Below are 25,701 nucleotides of genomic sequence, written 5' to 3' on the forward strand. Positions count from 1 at the left end.
CTTGGCCCAGGGCACAAGCACGGCCTCCGTCCCAGGAAGGAAGACCCGACCGGAACAGCTCAGGACCCTCTAGAAAGACCCGGGGCTCGTGTGCCAGGGCGGCGGTAGGAGCGTTCCACTGCCCCTCACGGCCGGGCTCCCAGCAGCATACGGGGCTGGCTCGGTGGGGAGCCTTGGCGAGAGTGTCGCCGGCCTCAGAGAGGCGAGGGCGCAGAGGGGCTCGAGGAAAGAGCCCCCGACTGATCTCGGCGCTCAGAGCTCACCCGGACCGCGTCTCCGCCCCCTCCCGCCCTTGCGAGCCCCGCGGAGCCGGCAAACCGGCGGACGCGCGGATCCGCTTGCCAGGGACGGGGTGGAGCCGCACTGCGCATGCCCCGCAGTCATGGCCGACGGGGGCGGTGGTTCCCGGCGGCGCGCTACGAGCGGCGGTAATTAGTAATTGTCCTCCTCCCGGGAGGCTACGGCGCGTTGGGCGCTGCTTCCCGGTGTCTGCGCGGCGCTACCCCGACCGAGGGGCAGCCGGGCCGATGAGACCGCCGCTTCTCCGTGCCGTGTAAAGGTTTTTAGGGAGAGAAGCACGGGCCGGTTCCGAGCCCTCCGGACCGCCGGCGGGAACTGAAGCGGCGCGCGGGACCGGGCCGTGGGACGGCGAGGCCGCGGAGAGGTGAGTCCCGCAGGTCCGGGAGAGGCGGGCGGAGAGGGGTACCCCGCGGGCCGGCAAGGCCACACTTCCATTTGGACTTCCCATCCCACAGATGGGCTTCAGGGTCCAACGCGGTAAGGAAACGGTTTGTCCTGTTGATCTCATTTTCGAAAAAGGTACTGTCGTGTTTAAAAATAGCCTTTAGAAACAGTTTTGTGCCCTCTTTCCCGTTTTCTACACTCACCCGTTTCTCCAGGCCCTTTTCTTCTGCTTTCTTTTCTCCAACACCCGCGGACTTGCGGGGACCGGGACCGCCCTAATCATCCTTCGTGGAGCAAGGCACGGAGCTGCCCTTGAGCCGTTCGTCTGTGTTGTCCCGACGTATCTCGCTCCTCTCCTCTCTTCTGCGAATTATTTCTTAATGGTTCTCTTCTGCCTATTAAAACTTCAGGCCCCAAGGATTGTTCTTTCAGGAGTCTAGCCCCGTGGTAGTGCGTACTTCCATTTTCCACAGTACGATAAGGAGCAGTTGTGCAATACTGCTGACAGTGTTTGGAGCATTTCCACATACATCCATTCATGTGGTTTTCTCAGTCACCCTATAAAATGGGTATTACCAGTGGGTCCAAGGAAGAACAGCCGAAAGTGGTAGAGCTAGGTTGCCTCTCTCGCCCTTGCTGTCTCACTCCAGAGTCCGACATCTAAGTCTTTCACTGGAGGCAGATGAATTTAGTCATGATCACTACCCATCATTGGTGCTGGACATCTGCTGGCTGGGTCCTGAGATATTAGCCTATACGCTTATCTGGATTATACCTCCCTCTCCTTAACTGAATTCAGTGCTTAACTGGATTCCTAACTCCTCTTTGGAGCATAGGCCTTTGGTTCCAAGCACTATTGTATGAATGAGTAATAGTCTGACAAAATTTTCACTGGTTTATAGCAATACAAGAGCAACATAGTTTTTTATGAAGTTTAATTTACTTAAAAACTGCAGTCATTCAAAAGAATGTGATACCTTTATATGTACTGACATGGAAAGATGTCATTTGTTGAGGGGGAAGAAAAAATATCCCATTTGTGTGGTTAGGGCACACATCTGCCTGAGTATGCATGAGGGAGTCACAAGAAAGTGGCAGAATTGGGTGCCCTTGAAGAGTGGGATTTCAGGAGAGAAGCCTCAAAGTGATTTGCATATAGTTTAAGAAAAAAATTTTAAATGCGACTTACTCTGAGATTGCCATTTCTGCTTTTTTTGATATTGAAAGATTGTTCTATGAAATGATGATGGTGGTGGTGGAGGTAGTTAGTCGGGTTTTCTTTTGTTTTAAATCGTTGTTCGAAGCAATAAGAAGTTGCCAGTGTGGCTGTGGTCACCTGGACCCCTCCGGTCTCTGAATTACTGTTGCATTTACAGTGCTAAGTACGGAGTCTTAGCACTCAGCTGCTTTCCAGTTGTTTCCCATGCTTTAGCAATGCAGGGGTAGAGCCTAGGACTCCAGTTCTTTTTTTCTTTTGTTTTACTACACTGATCACACTAGACGATGCTCTGTAAAACTTGGTTATTTGATTAGACATCGGTTTTCAGCATAGGATTTCTTAATTCAAATTGTTTTGGAAGTGAAGGCAAGGATTTTTTTTTTCTGTCTTCTTTAGGAAGGTGCAATGGCGAGGAATTTATCAGTGATCTTGATCCTGACCTTCGTTCTGTCAGTCACACATCCCCTTCATGAAGTAGGACCAGCCACTGCTTTCCCTCAGACCACTGAGAAAATTATTCCGAATTGGGAATCTGGCATTAATGTTGACTTGGCAGTTACCACACGGCAGCATCATCTGCAGCAGCTTTTCCATCGCTATGGAGAAAATAATTCCTTGTCAATTGAAGGGTTCAGAAAATTGCTTCAGAATATAGGCATAGATAAGATTAAGAGAATCCATATACACCATGACCATGAGCATCACTCTGACCATGAGCATCACTCTCACCATAATCATGCTGCTTCCAGTAAAAATCGAAAAGCTCTTTGCCCAGACCATGACTCTGATAGTTCAAGTAAAGAGCCTAGAAACAGCCAGGGGAAAGGACCTCATCGATCAGAACATGCCAGTGGTAGAAAGAATGTTTTAATCAAGGATGGTGCTGGTGCTAGTGAAGTGACCTCAACTGTGTATAATGCTGTCTCTGAAGGAACTCACTTTCTAGAGACCATAGAAACTCCAAAACATGGAAAACTTCTCCCCAAAGGTGTGAGCAGTTCCACTCTACCCAGTGTCACAGAAAAGAGCTGGGCGACCTGGCTGGCTAGTAGGAAAACAAATGAATCTGTGAGTGAGCCCAGAAATGGCTTTATGTATTCCAGAAGCACAAATGAAAATACTCAGGAGGTAAGATGAGTGCTGTTCATTATTTTAATCAATATGCCTGCTTGTCTGTCCTGTCATTGCCATTCTATCTCAGTTGTAAGGAGTTTAAAATAAAAATAAAATGGTGAGTTCATTGAAAGGGGAATTTGTACTCTCTCAGCAAGGCACTTAGCTCAAAGTGTCCCTACTATGTTGTAAACATCCCTGATACAAAACTTGGGGCGGGGGGTAGTTCTTTGGTAAGAATAGTGCTGCCTGCTGAAACCACTTTCTAATATAGAGTTTAAAGTAAGTGTAGAAAAAAGATATCAAAATTATTTTTGGAGAAAATCTTTAAAGGAGAATCCCATTAATTAAAACACAGAAACCGGAAGGTCAAAAGAGCAGGAGTTAGAATCCCTGTTTTAGGAAAAGGTGTGGTTGGAAGGGCTGAAGAGTGCGGGAAGAGCAGCTTCGCCTCCTTGGCAGAGGGATCACAGTGACCTGTGGAGTGACTGGCAAAGCAGCGATATGCTGGACACGTGAGAAGTCTGGGCAGTGACCTTCTGAGTTCATGTGTTTTTTCCTAGACTAGACTTCCAGACTGTACACAATTTGCTTTGGCTGAGAGATGTCAACAACAAGGAGTTAGTTGGTATACATTAATAGGCAAAACTTAAGTACTTCATTCAAACCGTCACATGATTTACTAATTCTGGGATAATCCTACTAATGGTCATTCCCATAGCGACACTAGTGATAAAGTTTGTTCTGAGTAGTATTGGCCAAGATTTGTGGGGGTTTAAAGTAACTTTATAGAAGATGAGAAACAGGTGCTACCACCAGTTTTTTTGGTGAGACGGGAGAGCTTACATACCCCAGAGATTCTCTTCAAACTAAGCTTGTCATCTAATTAAACGTTTGAAACAACAGCCTGCTGGTACAGGTTTATTTTATTAACCAGCCTTGTCGTCCGCAAGAGTAATCGACATAATTTAATATTCTCTCGTTGTGGAGCATTACTTTGCCAAGTATGCAGACAGAACTGAGCTAAGTTTTGCAATTACAGTTGTTGCTGGAAGAGTGACATGTCTTGGGCTTGTTTAGACCAGGTAGGGTAGCGTTAGTACTGAAACAACATATTTCTCAATCTCTAGTGAACCTGTCTTGAAATTAAAGCTCATTTCCTTAATAGATTTATACAGTGAGTTAACAGGCTTGTGAATGTCCATTTATCCTCAAGTTTTTTCCACTTGAGGCTTTCTCCCAAGGTGACTAGTGATGTGACTGCTTCTCCCAAGAAGAAATAGGTAGAAGAGATGGGAAATCACCACTGTGACGTAATATCTCCAGGTAGCTTGAGGCAAGTTCCAAAGTACTTAAAACTAAAGTTGATTTTGATTTACCTTAACTTAAATAAAAAAGTAGGTACCTTCAGTAGGAAAAGGGTGTTGTGTCATCAAACAGCCTTTATGGATTCTCTAATGGGAGTACCTTTTGGTGATTTCACTGTTTCCTTTTCTTCAGTGTTTCAATGCATCAAAGCTGCTTACATCTCATGGCATGGGCATCCAGGTTCCACTGAATGCCACCGAGTTCAACTATCTCTGCCCAGCCATCATCAATCAGATTGATACTAGATCATGTCTGATTCATACAACGAGTGAAAAGAAAGCTGAAATCCCTCCAAAGACGTATTCTTTACAAATAGGTAAAATTGCCTTTTTTGTGTAAAAATCATTTCCAATAGATATATTTATGTTGTACTTTTCCTTATATTTACATCAACCTATTCATTTTTCAGCGTAATTCCAAATATATCATCTTAATTGTTCTCTGCCTTGAATGTGAAGAAAGCAAGTGTGTTAGCCTTACCCTTAAAACAAACAAAAACGAGAAAATAAAATTTAGATCATAACTTGTCTGAGGTCCTCCCACAGGATATGTCAGGGTCGTTCAAAATTTGGGATCTTTATATGTTGTCATACTGTTTGGAGGATGGTCAGAGTTAATCTCTGCTGTTAAGGAGCCTAATTCTCGTACATTCTTATTAATAGATGAAATCAGGATACGCTCTGCTATAGTGTAAGTTGCATTGCTCAGAAACTATAATGAAAAATTAATTACTTTGTTCACTGAAGAAATTATTGAATTCCCAGTTTCCTTTTCTTACTCTTTTCTTCTCTGCTTCTTTCCTTCCTTCCTTCCCTAACTTTTTCCTCTTCTCTCTCATAATTTAGCTGTTATGGGAGTCTGAAAGCTCAGTTCCCAAGTGAGCTAGAGTTCATCTTTGGTAACCGTGTTTTCCCCTCCCTTCACCCCTAGCTGAAGAATTTTCCACTAGGTTTATGCCCTTTACCTGAAGGGTTCAGTCACATTGTTCATTTGATCAAATTTCTTGGTTATTACTCTGTTACCACAGTCCTATTCCACTGAGTTTGTATTTCTTTAGCTCCCCTGCTTTTAATTTGTCTTAAGCCACTCCACAGTCTCTCTTTTAAAGGTTATCAATTGTATTCTTTTTCCTTTCTCTGTTTTGTTTGACAGCCTGGGTTGGTGGCTTTATAGCCATTTCTGTCATCAGTTTCCTGTCTTTGCTGGGTGTTATCTTAGTGCCTCTCATGAATCGGGTGTTTTTCAAGTTTCTTCTGAGTTTCCTTGTGGCATTGGCTGTTGGGACACTGAGTGGTGATGCTTTTTTACACCTTCTTCCACATGTAAGTACAGTAATTTATCCCATTAGTGTATTTTACTATTCAACATTAAATATATGTGTGTGTTTGTCTATATATGTGTGTGTGTGTGTGTGTGTACTTTTGGTTTGTGCTTTGTATTGATATGTATAAAAGGCTGGAAATTTGGTTTCTAGGAGCACGTGGGTGGGGTGTACCCTGTGACCCCCCGTCTCACCTCTGTTAGTGTGTGCCACACCTGGTTCCCTCACACGCAGTGGCAGAATTTCCTGTTGCACTCAGCTGCAGGCCACTGGGGCAGTGCACCTGGATCTCGGGTACCTGCCAGGGCCCATTACCCAGACTGGGCTTCTTGTAAGCACACTGACGACTATGGTAGGGGCTTTTCAGCTGGGAGTATAAGCAGTAGACACTATATGCCTATTAAGTTTTGCAGTTCCCTCTTATTTGTGGCCATGGGAAAACATTGGAAATACCCACTACCTTATTTTATGAGGGTCATTGGGGAATGTGTCTGTCTTTACATTGAACAGATCCACTCTATTAAGTGCCATCGTACATTACATACCTTAAGCTGTAGATCGCTGCTGCTTGTTGGTCATTTTATTTTTAATATCCTAAACTTCCCCTCATTCCGAAGTATCACATTAATTGCCTAATTCTGAGTAATTTCAAATTTGATGTTAATTATCTTAGCCAATTTTTCTGACGTGTGAAACTACTCAATTTATAAAATCCATATTATTTTGCCTTTAGTCTCATGCAAGTCATCACCATAGTCACAGCCATGAAGAACCAGCAATGGAAATAAAGAGAGGACCGCTTTTCAGCCATCTCTCTTCTCAAAACATAGAAGAAAGTACCTATTTTGATTCCACGTGGAAAGGTCTGACAGCTCTGGGAGGCTTGTATTTCATGTTTCTTGTTGAACATGTCCTCACATTGATCAAGCAATTTAAAGATAAGAAGAAAAAGGTAAAAGTATTCTGAATACTTACTAGGCATTGGACATTTATTTAGAGCAGTACTTGAACTAAACTGGGCTTGTCCAGGGTGTATGATCTTCATTTGTGAGGGGGTTCAGTACCTTTTTGTTCCCAGAAGCATTCATGGAGAGCAGTTCTGTATCTTTATAACCCTGGAGATCTCTATCTTCAGTACTCCTTCAAAGTCACAAGACCGTAAGAAAGGCAAGGGTAAAAATCTATACAAATCACCAAACAAGGCACACACAGGGCCTTGAAGATGAGAAGCATCGTGATTATGGCATTGATGGTGCCAGTGGTTTCACGGGTACATACTTATCCCAAAACTCGAGTTGTATACATTAAATATGTACAGCTTTTTATATGTCAATTATACCTCAATAAAGTGGCTTAAGAAAAAAAATATCATGGATTAACTTTTAAATTACTCATGGAGTAGCTGAATATTATGTTTTGTTTGAAAGACTATGTGACTTTCACATACTTGCCCTTTGCAAATTGCCACCAGAAGATAGTGTGAAGCTGAACAGTAGGCTATTTCTGGTAAAAATATCTTTGGAGTTGCCTATGATTATCTGCCTCTTCTTATCTGATGTGACTGGGCAAATGAGTCAAAAGACTGTCCTCATGGGGACTCTTAAAAATGACATGTACACATCTTGGATGTTTGTGTACTCGTATACTGGTCATTTGATGTTGACCAAACTTTTCTTTGAGTTGGAGTTCTGTATGATCATTTTTTTTCTCTATAGCCATGCTGCTTCATCTAAATTTCCAATTTTGGTTTCTCTAAAATTGAGCAAGAGGTTACATACTTGTAAAGTTATTTTAAGTGTAGAATCTAGATTTTTGGAAATATAAAAAATTTTATACAGTGATTGCCTTATGTAATTTTTTTTGAACTTTATTTTTCTTGTGCAGCACATTCTCATTAGTTATCTGTTTTATACGTATTAGTGTATATATGTCAATCCCAATCTCCCAATTCATCCCACCCCCCCGCACCCCCTCTTTCCCCCCTTGCTGTCCATATGTTTGTTCTCTACATCTGTGTCTCTATTTCTGCCTTGTTAACCGGTTCATCTGTACCATTTTTCTAGATTCCACATATATGCATTAATATATGAAATTTTTTTTTCTCTTTCTGACTTTCTTCACTCTGTATGACAGTCTCTAGGTCCATCCACACCTATACAAGTGACCCAGTTTCGTTCCTTTTTATGGCTGAGTAATATTCCATTGTATATATGTACCACATCTTCTTTATCCATTCGTCTGTCAATGGGCATTTAGGTTGCTTCCATGACCTGGCTATTGTGAAGTGCTGCAGTGAACATTGGGGTGCATGTGTCTTTTTGAATTATGGTTTTCTCTGGATATATGCCCAGGAGTAGGATTGCTGGGTCATATGGTAATTCTATCTTTAGTGCCTTATATAATTTAATAGCCTTTTTTTTTTTTAAACAACTTGCCTTTGAATCTTTCAGAAGCCTTCAACTTAAGTTTTCATGGAAGTAACTATTCTCACCATCATTTCATAGTTTGAGTAATATGTAATTAAATTGTGCAATTGCAATAACAGGTATAGCTGGCATGAAGAGGCTTGAAAACCAACATAGTTGATTCTTGCTGAGCATAGAGCTCACGTTGGGAATCAAGTGCATGTGTGAAGAGAAGAGTGGCCTCCTCCATCCTGTGAATATTTGCCCATATGGATTCTACATTCACTAAAATCTCAAATTGCAAATTTTGAACATTTACTGAACCTCAATTTACAGGAAAGAAGTGAAATAACAATAGCTTAATCGTTCTTAATCCAGGAAGTCATCTTCTATGTTCCTGTTGTCCCTGTTGCTTCACGTGGATGGGTTTGAGATTATATCCATACTTCTTTGCATTCTCTGGGATTATTCTCACCTTAAAAAAAAAAAAAAAAAAAAAGATCATTTTTTAGGGTGTTTTTGGGGGAGGGGTTGTTTGTGTTTATTTGTGTTACTGTGTTTCTATTTCAAATGCCATAATTTAGCATTCTAATTTCAATTTACTTTTCAAGTTTTACCTAAAGATTGCTTTATATTCATCTGGCACTCTAACATGGGACTCTAAGAGGTAGGCTCTCTGTTGTCTAATACAGAACAGTATTTTTTAGACTCTTAAATTAATAATCATTTGTGAATTGTGAAATAAATCTTGTGTCACGACCAATGTTTTTAAATGCAACCGTGATATTACAGTATATTCCATATATTACTGTGTTTATTACATACATTACTGTGAACTGTAGTCAAAGAAGTTTGATAATCTCTGTTCTAAAATAGTTTCTACTAGAATGTAAGATCTTAAGAGCCAGGACCTCTCTGTCTTCTTTACTGCTGTATCTCCAGTGCCTAGAATAGTATCTGGCACATAATAGATGATTGGTAAATATTTGTTACATGTATAAAAAACATTAAATGGCAAGTAAGCATAATTTCTAGACAAAGACTTCACACAGGAGTTTTGCAAACATTACATGTTCTCTTCCTTTTTATTTTTTTAGAATTTTTATTTATTATTTTTTTTTATATTTTTATTTTATTTATTTTTTTATACAGCAGGTTCTTATTAGTCATCAATTTTATATACATCAGTGTATACATGTCAATCCCAATTGTCCAATTCAGCACACCACCATCCCCACGCCCCCGCGGCTTTTCCCCCTTGGTGTCCATACGTTTGTTCTCTACATCTGTGTCTCAAATTCTGTCCTGCAAACTAGTTCATCTGTACCATTTTTCTAGGTTCCACATACATGCGTTAATATACGATATTTGTTTTTCTCTTTCTGACTTACTTCACTCTGTATGGCAGTCTCTAGCTCCATCCACGTCTCTACAAATGACTCAATTTCATTCCTTTTTATGGCTGAGTAATATTCCATTGTATATATGTACTACAACTTCTTTATCCATTCGTCTGTTGATGGGCATTGATGTTGCTTCCATGACCTGGCTATTGTAAATACTGCTGCAATGAACATTGGGGTGCATGTGTCTTTTTGAATTATGGTTTTCTCTGGGTATATGCCCAGTAGTGGGATTACTAGATCATATGGTAATTCTATTTTTAGTTTTTAAGGAACCTGCATACTGTTCTCCATAGTGGCTGTATCAATTTACATTCCCACCAACAGTGCAAGAGGGTTCCCTTTTCTCCACACCCTCTCCAGCATTTGTTGCTTGTAGATTTTATGGTGATGCCCATTCTAACTGGTGTGAGGTGATACCTCATTGTAGTTTTGATTTGCATTTCTCTAATAATTAGTGATGTTGATCAGCTTTTCATGTGCTTCTTGGCCATGTGTATGTCTTCTTTGGAGAAAGAAGACATACTGCATGAGCTGTCTATATATTTTGGAGATTAATCCTTTGTCCATTGATTCATTTGCAAATATTTTCTCCCATTCTGAGGGTTGTCTTTTTGTCTTGTTTATGGTTTCCTTTGCTGTGCAAAAGCTTTGAAGTTTCATTAGGTCCCATTCGTTTATTTTTGTTTTTATTTCCATTACTCTAGGAGGTGGATAAAAAAAGATCTTGCTGTGATTAATGTCAAAGGCTGTTCCTCCTATGTTTTCCTCTAAGAGTTTTATAGTGTCCAGTCTTACATTTAGGTCTCAAATCCATTTTGGGTTTATTTTTGTGTATGGTGTTAGGGAGTGTTCTAATTTCATTCTTTTACATGTAGCTGTCCAGTTTTCCCAGCACCATTTATTGAAGAGACTGTCTTTTCTCCATTGTATATCCTTGCCTCCTTTGTCATAGATTAGTTGACCATAGGTGCGTGGGTTTATCTCTGGGCTTTCTGTCTTGTTCCATTGATCTATGTTTCTGTTTTTATGCCAGTACCACAGTCTTGCTTACTGTAGTTCTGTAGTATAGTCTGAAGTCAGGGAGGCTGATTCCTCCAGCTCCGTTTTTTTCCCTCAAGACTACTTTGGCTATTTGGGGTCTTTTGTGTCACCATACAAATTTTAAGATTATTTGTTCTAGTTCCGTAAAAAATGCCACTGGTAATTTGTTAGGGATTGCTTTGAATCCATAGATAGCTTTGGGTAATATAGTCATTTTTACAATATTGATTCTTCCAATCTAAGAACATGGTACATCTCTCCATCTGTTGGTATCATCTTTAATTTCCTTCATCAGTGTCATAATTTTCTGCATACAGGTCTTTTGTCTCCCTAGGTAGGTGTATTCCTAGGTATTTTATTCTTTTTGTTGCAATGGTAAATGGGAGTGTTTCCTTAATTTCACTTTCAGATTTTTCATCATTAGTATATAGGAATGCAAGAGATTTCTGCACATTAATTTTGTATCCTGCAACTTTTCCAAATTCATTGATTAGCTCTAGTAGTTTCCTGGTGGCATCTTTAGGATTCTCTATGTATAGTATCATGTCATCTGCAAACAGTGAGAGTTTTACTTCTTCTTTTCCAATTTGGATTCCTTTTATTTCTTTTTCTTTTCTGATTGCCATGGCTAGGACTTCCAAAACTATGTTGAATAATAGTGGTGAGAGTGGACATCCTTGTCTTGTTCCTGATCTTAGAGGAAATGCTTTCAGTTTTTCACCATTGAGAATGATGTTTGCTGTGTGTTTGTCATATATGGCCTTTATTATGTTGAGGTAGTTTCCCTCTATGCCCACTATCTGAAGAGTTTTTAACATAAATGGGTGTTGAATTTTGTCAGAAGCTTTTTCTGCATCTATTGAAATGATCATATGGTTTTTATTCTTCATTTTGTTAATATGGTATATCACATTGATTGATTTGAGTATACTGAAGAATCCTTGCATCCCTGGGATAAATCCCACTTGATCATGGTATGGTGTATGATCCTTTTAATGTGTTCTTGGATTCTGTTTGCTTGTATTTTGTTGGGATATTTGCATCTATATTCATCAGTGATATTGGTCTTTAATTTTCTTTTTTTGTAGTATGTTTGTCTGGTTTTGGTGTCAGGGTGATGGTGGCCTCATAGAATGAGTTTAGGAGTGTTCCTTCCTCCACAATTTTTTGGAGGAGTTTGAGAAGGATGGGTGTTAGCTCTTCTCTAAATGTTTGATAGAATTCACCTGTGAAGCCATCTGGACCTGGACTTTCGTTTGTTGGAAGATTTTTAATCGCAGTTTCAATTTCATTACTTGTGATTGGTCTGTTCATATTTTCTATTTCTTCCTGGTTCAGTCTTGGAAGGTTTTTTCTTCCTAAGAATTTGTCCATTTCTTCCAAGTTGTCCATTTTATTGGCATAGAGTTGCTTATAGTAGTCTCTTAGGATGCTTTGTATTTCTGTGGTGTCTGTTTTAACTTCTCCTTTTTCATTTCTAATTTTGTTGATTTGAGTCCTCTCCCTCTGTTTCTTCATGAGTCTGGCTAATGGTTTATCAATTTTGTTTATCTTCTCAAAGAACCAGCTTTTAGTTTTATTGATCTTTGCTATTGTTTTCTTTGTTTCTATTTCATTTATTTCTGCTCTGATCTTTATGAATTCTTTCCTTCTGCTAACTTTGGGTTTTGTTTGTTCTTCTTTCTCTAGTTCCTTTAGGTGTAAGGTTAGATTGTTTATTTGAGATTTTTCTTGTTTCTTGAGGTAGGGTTGTATAGCTATAAACTTGCCTCTTAGAACCGCTTTTACTGCATCCCATAGGTTTTGGATCGTCGTGTTTTCATTGTCATTTGTCTCTAGGTATTTTTTGATTTCCTCTTTGATTTTTTCAGTAATCTCTTGGTTATTTAGTAACGTATTGTTTAGCCTCCATGTGTTTGTGTTTTTTTATGTTTTTTTCCCTGTAGTTCATTTCTAATCTCATAGTGTGGTCAGAAAAGATGCTTGATATGATTTCAGTTTTCTTAAGTTTACTGAGGCTTGATTTGTGACCCAAGATGTGATCTATCCTGGAGAATGTTCCGTGTGCACTTGAGAAGAAAGTGTAATCTGCTGTTTTTGGATGGAATGTCCTATAAATATCAATTAAATCTATCTGGTCTCTTGTGTCATTTAAAGCTTCTGTTTCCTTATTTATTTTCATTTTGGATGCTCTGTCTATTGGTGTAAGTGAGGTGTTAAAGTCCCCCACTATTATTGTGTTACTGTCGATTTCCTCTTTTATAGCTGTTAGTATTTGCCTTATGTATTGAGGTGTGCCTATGTTGGGTGCATATGTATTTATAATTGTTATATCTTCTCCTTGGATTGATCCCTTGATCATTATGTAGTGTCCTTCCTTGTCTCTTGTAACATTCTTTATTTTAAAGTCTATTTTATCTGATATGAGTATTGCTACTCCAGCTTTCTTTTGATTTCCATTTGCATGGAATATCTTTTTCCATCCCCTCACTTTCAGTCTGTATGTGTCCCTAGGTCTGAAGTGGGTCTCTTGTAGACAGCATATATATATGGGTCTTGTTTTTGTATCCATTCAGCAAGCCTGTGTCTTTTGGTTGGAGCATTTAATCCATTCACATTTAAGGTAATTATCGATATGTATGTTCCTATGACCATTTCCTTAATTGTTTTGGGTTTGTTTTTGTAGGTCCTTTTCTTCTCTTGTGTTTCCCACTTAGAGAAGTTCCTTTAGCGTTTGTTGTAGCGCTGGTTTGGTGGTGTTGAATTCTTTTAGCTTTTGCTTGTCTGTAAAGCTTTTGATTTCTTCATCGAATCTGAATGAGATCCTTGCTGGGTAGAATAATCTTGGTTGTAGGTTCTTCCCTTTCATCACTTTAAGTATATCATGCCACTCCCTTCTGGCTTGTAGACTTTCTGCTGAGAAATCAGCTGTTAACCTTATGGGAGTTCCCTTATATGTTATTTGTCGTTTTTCCCTTGCTGCTTTCAATAATTTTTCTTTGTCTTTCATTTTTGCCAGTTTGATTACTATGTGTCTTGGTGTGTTTCTCCTTGGGTTTATCCTGTATGGGACTCGTTTCGCTTCCTGGACTTGGGTGGCTATTTCCTTTCTCCTGTTAGGGAAGTTTTCAACTATAATCTCTGTAAATATTTTCTCTGGTCCTTTCTCTCTCTCTTCTCCTTCTGGGACCCCTATAATGCGAATGTTGTTGCATTTAATGTTGTCCCAGAGGTCTCTTAGGCTGTCTTTATTTCTTTTCATTCTTTTTTCTTTATTCTCTTAGGCAGCAGTGAATTCCACCATTCTGTCTTCCAGGTCACTTATCCTTTCTTCTGCCTCAGTTATTCTGCTATTGATTCCTTCTAGTGTAGTTTTCATTTCAGTTATTGTATTGTTCATCTCTGTTTGTTTGTTCTTTAATTCTTCTAGGTCTTTGTTAAACATTTCTTGTGTCTTCTCGATCTTTTCCTCCATTCCTTTTCCGAGGTCCTGGATCATCTTCACTATCATTATTCTGAATTCTTTTTCTGGAAGGTTGCCTATCTCCACTTCATTTAGTTGGTTTTCTGTGGTTTTATCTTGTTCCTTCATCTGGTACATAGCCCTTTGCCTTTTCATCTTGTCTATCTTTCTCTGAATGTGGTTTTCGTTCCACAGGCTGCAGGATTGTAGTTCTTGCTTCTGCTGTCTGCCCTCTGGTGGATGAGGCTATCTAAGAGGCTTGTGGAAGTTTCCTGATGGGAGGGACTGGTGGTGGGTAGAGCTGAGTGTTGCTTGAGTGGGCAGAGCTCAGTAAAACTTTAATCTGCTTGTCTGCTGATGGGTGGGGCTTGGTTCCCTCCCTGTTGGTTGTTTGGCCTGAGGCAACCCAACACTGGAGCCTACCTGGGCTCTTTGGTGGGACTAATGACAGACTCTGGGAGGGTTCACGCCAAGGAGTACTTCCCAGAACTTCTGCTGCCAGTATCCTTGTCGCCACGGTGAGCCACAGCCACTGCCCGCCTCTGCAGGAGATCCTCCAACACTAGCAGGTAGGTGTGGTTCAGTCTTCCCTGGGGTCACTGCTCCTTCCCCTGGGTCCGGATGCACACACTACTTTGTGTGTGCCCTCCAAGAGTGGAGTCTTTGTTTCCCCCAGTCCTTTCGAAGTCCTGCAATCAAATCCCACTAGCCTTCAAAGTCTGATTCTCTAAGAATTCCTCCTCCCATTGCCGGACCCCCAGGTTGGGAAGCCTGACGGGCTCAGAACCTTCACTCCAGTTGGTGGACCCCTGTGGTATAAGTGTTCTCAGTCTGTGAGTCACCCACCCAGCAGTTATGGGATTTGATTTTACTGTGATTGGGCCCCTCCTACCATCTCACTGTGGCTTCTCCTTTGTCTTTGGTTGTGGGGTATCTTTTTTGGTGAGTTCCAGTGTCTTCCTGTCAGTGATTGTCCAGCAGCTAGTTGTTATTCTGGTGTTCTCACAAGAGGGAGTGAGAGCACGTCCTTCTACTCCTCTATCTTGGTTCCTCCCCTATTCCTTTTTAGAAAATATTTAGTTTCTCTTTTTTCAAGGGCATCCAGATCTTAGTGTTATTTACATAACAGCTTTTAATCTCATTTGGTTCTCTCAAAAAGAAAAACACTATTCGTTATATGGCAAGTATTCAGAGCTCTTCAGACCCATAACAGAAAATGTTACCTACGATTTCCCTTAAGACATCCATCCTGCACCCCTGGAAAATTCTATATGTCATAGTTTTAGGTTACCTTCCATATATGTCGATCTGAAATCTCTACATTCAGATTAGGGTTAAATCACATACTTGGTGTAGTTAGATGGTTATAATAGTTCCATGTCAAACTTTCTTTCTACTGGATTCTCAGGTTTCTTGCTCATGCTGGAAACCAGAGAATCATCTCTGTCTCCCTCATCCTTATATCCAACCTAGTTTTATTAGATGTATCCAGAAATGTAATTTTTCATTTCTCTCCATCTTCCTTACTATCATCCTGGTCCATGCCAGACTTACATGGGTGATAGCAGTTGCCTCCTAACTGGCCTGTCTACATTATTCTGTTGTCCTAATGCAGAGGAGAGCAGGCAGAGGGATTTGTTTAAATGTTTGTTATATGCTCTCATATATATATGTTCTCATAGCACTGTGTATTTTTCCTTGTAAAACTTATCAAAAATTTCAATCAAAGAATTGTATAATCATTACCTGTGTAAAGCCTCCCTCCCTGTGGGTGATAAGCTTCCTTGAGAACAAGGACTATGTGTATCTTGTTTTACGACATATTGATATATTGCCACCATTCAGCGCAGGGAACATTACAGGCTCTTAATACTTAGGGAATGAAAGAATTGCTTAAAAAGTCTATGTACCACAGATAATCATTGGCAAACAAATAAAGTATCAACTAAAGTAATTTAAAATATCATGAATTCACTTATTTTCACAAATATTTAAGTACTTTCTCTGTGTTTGAGGCATTTTGCTAGAGGTAGGTATAAAGATTTGTCTGTGCTTGCCTTTAAAAACTCTTATAACCTAAGAAGGTACAGATATTTTATATACTGTTAGAGCTAGAATGAAATCTCAGGTATGGTGATGATTAAGTCATATTCAAATGATACTGCAGATAAGAAATCTATTATTTTTGTGACAGTTTTCGTTATCTTGAATATTCTGTGTAAGTAGTAATAAACAGGCACCGTTGTTCAAACAGTGACCTTTATTCTTGGGCTCTGAGATATGGACAATATCTCAAGTATGGTATTCAGTTGGTTAAAAAACCTAGTAATAAATTCAAGGCTAACTAATAGAGATTTGTTTAAAAAGACAAAAGCTTGTTAATGGTGTTTTACTACATGAAGAGTATTTTAGTTTTATAACAAGTACATATCGATATCACGGTATAGTTTTAATTTATAAAAAGTATGGAAAGTATGGGGTTTCAGTGCCCAAAAGAGGCACTGGAGGAAACTAAGCAATTGGTTAGCAGATCACTAAATTCCTGGAGAACATGCCTCTAGCTGGTTCTAAATCAATGGCCTGAGGCAGAGCTCAGCTTTAATGTGTATATGAGTTGCCTGGAGATCTAGTTAAACTCCCCGTTCTAATCCATTAGGTCTGGGGTGTAGCCTGAGACTGTGCATTTATAACAAGCTCCCAGGGGATGCAGTGCTGTTTGCATAAGACCAAATTTAGACTGTGTGACCTAGGGGGACATTCAGAAAGATGAGTATGTAACTTTTCTTTCATACTACTGAAGCATTAATTCTTTACCTTTCTGAAGAGTTTATGCCTAAAACAAACTACCAGGTGCTATGCAAGTTAAGTACAGGCCCTGCCCTTAGATGGGGTTTATTCCATTAGAAGTCTGTTACTCTGCTGTCTTTTCCGATGAAATCTTTTGCTTAACTGTTTACCTAAAGATGTATGCATAAGCAAACTGCCTATTTTAAAGTATTGCTTTTCCTTGCTATTGTAGAATCAGAAAAAACCTGAAAATGATGATGATGTGGAGATTAAGAAGCAGTTGTCCCAGTATGAATCTCAACTGTCAACAAATGAGGAGAAAGTAGACGCAGATGATCGTAAGTCCTTATAAATCTAAGAGCTGGAGGGAATTCAGTGCTCTGTGATTTGCAGGCAACCTGGACTGTGTGGAAGAGGGGGAACCATATTCCAGCCCCACCCGCACCCCCTTTTTTTTTGGCTGCGCCACGTGGCTTATGGGATCTTAGTTCCCTGGCTAGGGATCGAACCTAGGCCCTAGCAGTGAAAGCACGGAGCCCTAACCACTGGACCGCCAGGGAATTCCTCCACCCCTCCCCCCACTCTTTTTTTTTAAACTGATACTTTCTTTTAATTGCCAGTGAGTTGGTTATTTCTATATATACTTACATCTCTTTTTTCTCTAATTTTTTATTTTGAGGTAAATTCAGACTTAGAGAAAAGTTCCAAGAATAGTACAAAGAATTCCTGTACCCCTTTCTTATATTCCCCATTTATTTTACCTACATTTATCATTCTTTGTCTCTTTCAAAGACATACATACACATTTTTTTCCTAAACGATTTGAGAATAAGTTACAAACATGATGCTTCTTTACCTCAAAATGCTTAAGTTTATGTTTCCTAAGAAAAAGGACATTCATTCCCTTGTAATCACAGTTCAGTGATCAAAATCAGGAAATTAAAGCTGACACAATGCCATTTTCTAGTCTATAGACCTTTTTCCAATTGTCTTAATTGTGTTTTTCCAATTGTCTTAATAATTTCTTTATACTCCCCTAACCCCTAAAAGGAAAAGAAATGATCCAGAGTACAATTCAGGATCAAATGTTGCATCTAATTTCCCCTCATTTGGGGTTTGTCTAATGTTTTCACATTAGGTTGATCAGTTTGGGCAGGAATACCACAAAGTGGTATTGCATCCTTTTCAGTGACATGGTGTGCCACCCGACATGATGCTTTCTGTCACACACAGGTGGTGTTAATTTTGATCACGTGGCTAACGTTGTGTCTACCATGTTTCTCCACTGTAAAGTTACTGTTTCCTGTAACTTGTTAGCTTGGCATTTCTTGTTGGACAGACTCAGTTAAAATTAAAATTTTAAACAAAACGCCTTACGACGACCTTCGAGGTCCTGCCCTGCCCTCCACTCTCCCCGATGGTTTGCCCTGTCCAGCCTCACTGGCCTCCTTTTCATCCTTTGAGCACACCAGGTCTGTCTCAGGGCCTGGCACTCACTGTTTCTTCAGTTCGGAGTACTCTTCTCCCGGGTCTTCATATAAATTCCCCCTATCATTCCAATCTCAACTCAGACATCTCGTCCTCAGAGGTCTTCCCTGATCACCTGAATACAAAGGTCTCCCAGTCATTCTCCTTCATGTTACCCTGTTCTATTTTCTTCCCATGCCTTCCAATGCCTTAGATTACCTTATTTATACATGTATTTCTTTGTTAAGTGGCTATCTACCCACAAGACAATAAGCTTCTCGAAGGCAGAGACTTTGTGCTGACGCACTTTGTCCCAGTATCTGGGCAGGTGCCTGGCCCAGAGCAGATACTCAATATATAGTTGCTGGCTAAGGAGGAAGAACTTTATTGTTGCTACCAAGTTATTTGTAAGATTTCCTGTCCACCCTTTATTTTCCAGCATGTTGCTTTTCTCTAAAGAGCAAGTGAATACTCGCATTCGTCTTCCTGTATCTATTCTGTCTTCAACCTCTGTAATGGGCTCCAGTGAAATTTTTAATGATGAGAGGAAACAGCTATTCTAGAATTGGGCCACAGTATTGGGAATGCTCCCAAGAAAGTTGATACCAGTGTATAAAAAAGAAAAAACAAAAACTTATTGTTGCAATTTATTTTACACAGATAGATAACAAATGTTTCTTGGTGATGATGGTATTTCAGATTCTTGTTTTTCCTTTTTTTTTTTGACCATGCCACGCGGCTTGCAGGGATCTTAGTTCGCCGACCAGGTATTGAACCCAGGCCCTTGGCAGTGAAAGCACCAAGTTCTAACCACTGGACTGCCAGGGAATTCCCCTCTTCTGTTTTTCCTTGAATTTTGAAAGAGAGGAACTCAGATGACAGAATTATGCATGTTTTTTATTTCCAATTTTCAGTATTTTTCTGGAATATTTTTCTTAAATATTTTAAATACCAAAAATGAAATATTTTTATAAAGTAAGTATGTGCTTCTTTTATAATATATGGAAAAAAATCATCTTTAAAAACATAAGGAGGTAGAAGAAATTAAGGGAGGATCTGGGGGTAGTTACTGAAGGTTAACATTTAAAATTCATTCTTAGTACGTGAGATCATTTAACTACTGATGTTTTTCATCAACAATACTCTAATGTCTAGTTCTGCCAGGTCTGTGTGAGAGAGTGCCATGCTTTAAGATCTTTTGTTGACTTTGTCAGTGGAGATGTTTGAAATGTGTCCATGCACATTAACAAAGCCATTTGACTTTGTCCCAATGTCCTTTATGTTTATACCTAGGACCTGAAGGCTATTTGCGAGCTGACTCACAAGAGCCCTCCCACTTTGATTCTCAACAGCCAGCAATCTTGGAAGAAGAGGAGGTCATGATAGCTCATGCTCATCCACAGGAAGTTTACAATGAATACGTACCCAGAGGGTGCAAGAATAAATGCCATTCGCATTTCCATGATACACTTGGCCAGTCAGATGACCTTGTTCACCACCATCATGACTACCATCATATTCTCCATCACCACCACCACCAAAACCACCACCCACACAGTCACAGTCAGCGCTACTCTCGGGAGGAGCTGAAGGATGCCGGCATTGCCACACTGGCATGGATGGTGATCATGGGGGACGGCCTGCACAATTTCAGCGATGGCCTAGCAATTGGTATATATATCTACGTATCTGTCCCTTGTTGGTTGACTCTGAAAATGTCACATGAAAGTACCAGTCTTGTTTTAACAAGGAATAGGTTGGTTTGATAAGGCTATTGACTTCTAAGATTATCAAACTGTTATTTCATTTTTTGCTGCTTTGACAATGAAGTACTTGATAAATGTTAGTTTAAGTGCTGGAAACTGTGCTTGGCCCTTTATGTAAATTGTGACTACCAAAAGTTGTTTTAATTTGCAGGCTCAGGCTCTAAGGTGTTTGGAGCACATGTGAGGATTTTTTTTTTCCCCCAATACATTTGAGTTCCCTTATCTGCAATATAAACAATATTTATTAAAGTGAAATACTTCCATCATCTTTTCTTTTATGCTAAAGGAATCTTCATATATCTGATAAGTTTAATTACTAATCTCTACCCAAAGAAGAATTATAGTTTTTTTGCTATTAAATTGTTGTGCTACAATTGAGCGGTAATAGAAATACTTAAAAATTGTAGTAACTTAGTGCTGGGAGGAACCATGGAAATAAGTACAGATTAGGTAGCCAAGGCCTGGCAAGGTGAACCACTTGCCAAGGAGGCAGTGCTGTTTTGTAGCCCAGCCTGGCTCCCTGGGAGGTTGGTGCTCTTCCTTCTCTGCACTGTGCACAGCATAAGCGACAACGGAGGATGTGCGAACACTCAGACATGGTAGTCTGATTATATAGTGAATTCCTCTGAGGCCAGGAAACGTATTTGTACTCTTGACTGCTGAGGGTTTTTTCCTAAACCTTTTAAATCAGTCTGTTTCATATTTTTAAGTAAGTGTTCTATGTGGTAGCAATTTACTTCTCAGGTTTGCATAAGATCATTTAATCACTCTAAGGCATAGTGGAACCTTCCCTTCTCAATTGTATCTGCTTGTGCTCCTTTGGGAAATTTAAATCTAATTGAATGTAATCTAACATTACTTATGGAGAAGGTACAGAGTGCAGTTGAGAAAGTTCTGTTTATTCACAACCAGAATATATTTTATTTCTTTTGTATTTCATTGTGTATGCTGTTAAGATTTTAAAAATACACACCCACAAAATAATGCAGTGATTTTTACACAGGTGCTGCTTTTACTGAAGGTTTATCGAGTGGTTTAAGTACTTCTGTTGCTGTGTTTTGTCATGAGTTGCCTCATGAATTAGGTAAGAGAACCCTACAAATGGTATTTTCCAGGTGGGTAAAGTGTCTTAGTGTCCCTGGCTTTTGCTAATGATAACTTCCGGCAAGCTTCCTCATTTATGCCTTCTCCTAAGTCTACTAACCTAGCCAGCTTTCTTTCTTACTGAGGACAAGTTTGTTTCCAGCCAGAATTCGCACACACCTGTAACGCCATTTTCACTTTTGTTCCTTGGCATGTGATCTGCCATTTAGAAGGCCTCCCGTCTTCATGCTCCATGCTTGTAAGCCTCAACATCTGGTCTGTGTTGTGCATTCTATTTTTATTTATTTATTTATTGTTGGCCACACCATGTGGCTTGTGGGATCTTAGTTCCCCAACCAGGGTTCGAACCTGGGCCCCCTACAGTGGAAACGCAGAGTCCTAACCACTGGACTGCCAAGGAATTCCCTATGTTCCACATTCTAGATCCTTCATGCACCATGAAGCCTCTCTCAGCTATTCTCATCTTAATTTCTTTTTTTCTCCTTTTATAACCAGAACATTAGACTCTTTAGCTCTTAATTATATATTTCCTTAATCATTTGCTGATCATTTCATTTGTGTTCTCTACTCCCTCTTCCTCCTTGTAGCCAGTTAAAAGCTCCTTAAAGACAGTGCAAGAGCACAATAGTTGATACTTATTGACATTTGTACTATTGACATTCATCGACAAAGTGGAAACCTTAAGAAATACTTTGGATAAAAGATATCTTAGTTTATAAAGCTGTTAGGATGTTTACACTGATTAACACTGTTAACCCTGAATAATTCTTTTTTTTTTTTTTTTAGTTAATTAATTGATTTTTCTGTCTGTCTTGGGTCTTTGTTGCTGTGCTCAGGCTTTCTCTAGTTGCAGCGAGCGGGGACTACTCTTCGTTGTGGTGCGCGGTCTTCTCGTTGTGGTGGCTTCTCTTGTTGTGGAGCACAGGCTCTAGGCACGCGGGCTTCAGTAGTTGCGGCACACAGGCTCAGTAGTTGTGGTATGTGGGCTCAGTAGTTGCGGCTTCCAGGCTCTGGAGCACAGGCTCAGTAGTTGTGGCACATGGGCTTAGCTGCTCTGCATCATGTGGGGTCTTCCCGGACCAGGGGTCAAACCCGTGTCCCTGCATTGGCAGGCGGATTCTCAACCACTGCACCACCAGGGGAGCCCTGGAGAATTTCTTAAATCTGGAAAGTTTTTTGCGTATGTGTCTTAAAAATGATTTTTTAATTACCTTATCTCCTTTTTTTGTTTTCTGTTAAAGGTGACTTTGCTGTTTTACTAAAGGCTGGCATGACTGTTAAGCAGGCTGTTCTTTATAATGCTCTGTCAGCCATGCTGGCATATCTTGGAATGGCAACAGGAATTTTCATTGGTCATTATGCTGAAAATGTTTCTATGTGGATATTTGCACTTACTGCGGGCTTGTTCATGTATGTTGCTCTGGTTGATATGGTAAGTTTTTAAGAAGTCAGTAGAGAAAATGTTCAATGAAACCATTTTTAAAAGGGTTTAGATTAAATATCGTTGCAGTGAGAAGTGATTCTATGCTCGACAAAGTAGCATATAAACTATAAGTCCTTGATGGTTTTATCTTTTTGGATTGTTGCTCACAAGCACATCTTTGTCCTGCCTAATGTGTATAAGGATACACAAAAGTATCTACCCCCTTCTGATGTGTCTTTTTGAGAGGAGAGTTTCAGTAATTAGGCATTGAACTGTCTATAGACATGTAGGAAACCTAGCACAAGCCACATACTGTTGGCGAACTGTGTATACTTCAGAATGCTTAAAGGTTTCTTATTAATGGACGAAGGAGTCATCTTTTTGTCACCAAAGTCCACCTAACAATCTCAGCCAATCTTATTGCTAAAATTATATTTTATATGATGTAAGGCTTCCATATCTCTGAATTTCAAGTGAGCCACATGTTATATACAGATACAGACAGTAAGCAGGGTAATCAGTGTAGCTCTCCATTTTACAGTGGAGCAAACTGGACCAATATAAATTTTGACTTGCTGAGCAGACCATGAATAGTCATTGTTAATTAAGCTGTTAAAAAATGCTGTGTGACATTATTAGCTAGAGTCAGTGTATATATGTGGTCATGTTTTAGAGAATTGACTCATAATATATCCAGCTACATATAAAGCCGTCTTGCAGATTCTTCTAAAAACTAATCTGTGGTTCTGGAAACTTAAAGGTTGCTCTTTTTTTTTTTAAGGTGCCTGAGATGCTGCACAATGATGCTAGTGACCATGGATGTAGCCGCTGGGGATACTTCTTTTTACAGAATGCTGGGATACTTTTGGGATTTGGAATTATGTTGCTTATTTCCATATTTGAACATAAAATTGTGTTTCGTATAAATTTCTAATTAGGGTGTAAATGCTAGAGTAGCTTAAAGCTATAGTTTGCTGTCTATAGTTTGAGTAGGTCATAGGGAGATGAGTTAGTATGCTGTGATGTGTAGCATTTACGGTTAGTGGATTTTGTGATTTTTGTATTGAATATTGCCATTTGTTATGCTTATAAGGTCAGTTATGGTGGTAACATAAAGGTACGTTTAATATTTAAGTTATTCTATTTGGGAAATGTAAGCTATATGTGCAATTTACCAATATTACCGGTTTATGGTATAAACAAGAGGTTTGGCATGACATGTTCTGTATATTTCAGAAAAAAAATGTCTTTAATGCTTTTTCTAGGACTAATTTAATATAGTAATTCCCATGCTGGATTTTAGGCCTCTGAAGAACTGCTGGTGTTTAGGAGTAAGAATACACGTGAAGCCTAAGATACCAATAAAGCTTAAACTGAATTTAAGCTAAGAAATAAGGGAAAAAAGAGAAGAAACTGTATAAATTGAGAAGGCATAGGTTTCATATTAAAAAATCACAAAACTGGTTTAAAAATAGAAGGGAAAAATTTAGATTTAAATGAAAAAAAGCAATATTGAGTATAGAGTACATTGATAAACATTTTTGTCAGAGTATTAATGTTCCCATAAAATCTCAGCACTTTTTACTAATTTAGTTGTACATTTAACTTTGTATAATAGAGACATCTAAATGTATTTAATAAACTCAAGCAAAATATATCACTTGACCAAGAAATTGGAATTTTAAAATATTTGTGTGGATGTACACCAGATGAGTATGAGCAAGTTTATGTATTGTCAAAAGACTTGGATATCCCAGGTTAACTTACGTGTCACCCAAGTTACATTACTGGATGTTCTGGTTATCTGGTTTACCACATGTCAGCATATTAGAATTTCGATATATATTAGGACATTAAAACCGTACTGGTTATAATTTGACTTCTTGGATTCAGAAAGTACTTTGGTATCTTTCAGTGCTTCAATGTTGTTGTTATGAGCAATTGTCATTTTTATATATAGTACTTTAGATGTACTAGGGTTGTATGGCATTCTCTAGATGTTGCTTTTCTACAAAATAAATTCCCTGTGTCAGCTTGATATCAGATAACAGATTTTCTTTTCTTTTTTTTTACCATCTTAACCATTTTTAAGCATACAGCTCAATAATTTTATGTATATTCACATTGTTATGCAGTTGATTTCCAAAACTTTTTCACCTTGCAAAACTGAAACTATACCCACTAAACAACTCTTTGTTTCCTTCTCCCCACAACCCCTGGTGACCACCATTCTACTTTCTATTTCTATGAATTTGAGATATCTGATTTTCTTAAGTATAATCCAGATTATATATACTTATCAACACATTTATATTATTGTATTGGGTGGGCTTATTCAATTTTTAAATTGTTTATCACAAAGGGCACTTCAGAAAATATTGGTCCACAGTTTATTCCAAGCTGTCCCTAACTTAAAAAAACAAAAAACAAACCCCAGAGCCTAAGCTTGAAAAGACGCACTAATGCCCTACATTCTAAAGAGAATCAAGAACAACTGGACAAGACCATATAGCCCACCTACTGAAAGACAATTGGACCAGCATTTCTATTCCCCAAACCAAGTGAAAGAGGAATGAGTAATGAGAATTACTTGGATTGGGGGGTGCCTGAAAAGATGAGATGAGGCATCTCCTTCTCGGGCTGAATGATTACTCTGCTTCAGAAACCCACAGATCTACCCTAATGCCACTGCTGGATCAGTGCAAGATGAAGTTCTAGAATCATTGGAAATGTTCCTCCAGGAGTTTTGGAAACACAGACTTGTACCTACTTCTTTCACACAGATTCTCAAGGTGGGAGGTGTGCTGGACCAGCCCACAAAACAGGATGATAGCAGCCTTAGTTCCCACTCCAGTTTGAACTCACTAGTGAGTATGTAGAAGATTTAAGTAGTTGGTTCCCATGGCTCCCTGTGGGAGAGAATGGAGATTAGAGGAAAATGCAGGAACTGTAGAATATGAACCAAAGGCTGATCCTTTGCGGGGGAAAAACTTATCAGACTGATAGAAAATGAAAAGGCACAAATAACTAATATCTTGAATGAAAAAGGAGACATAAATAGAGATATAAGGTAGATTCAAGCAATAATTAAATTATTTGAAATTTTTACAGATTTTTCTGGAAAAATAAATGTC

General features: G+C 39.3%; 1 protein-coding gene across 1 annotated transcript; it reads left to right on the forward strand.

The window, feature by feature from the left end:
* The first annotated feature begins 12 nt into the window (after positions 1-12).
* SLC39A6 (solute carrier family 39 member 6) lies at positions 13-25,285 on the forward strand. Its single transcript, XM_079942251.1, has 10 exons — positions 13-664; positions 2,300-3,031; positions 4,517-4,700; positions 5,537-5,706; positions 6,439-6,657; positions 17,040-17,145; positions 19,568-19,945; positions 21,044-21,124; positions 22,386-22,576; positions 23,349-25,285. The coding sequence occupies exons 2-10, from the start codon at positions 2,309-2,311 to the stop codon at positions 23,499-23,501; spliced, it is 2,205 nt and encodes a 734-aa protein (XP_079798377.1). The 5' UTR covers positions 13-664; positions 2,300-2,308; the 3' UTR covers positions 23,502-25,285.
* Positions 25,286-25,701: the final 416 nt, after the last annotated feature.

The sequence above is a fragment of the Stenella coeruleoalba genome, assembly GCF_951394435.1.
Source record: "Stenella coeruleoalba genome assembly, chromosome: 14".
NCBI lineage: Eukaryota > Metazoa > Chordata > Mammalia > Artiodactyla > Delphinidae > Stenella > Stenella coeruleoalba.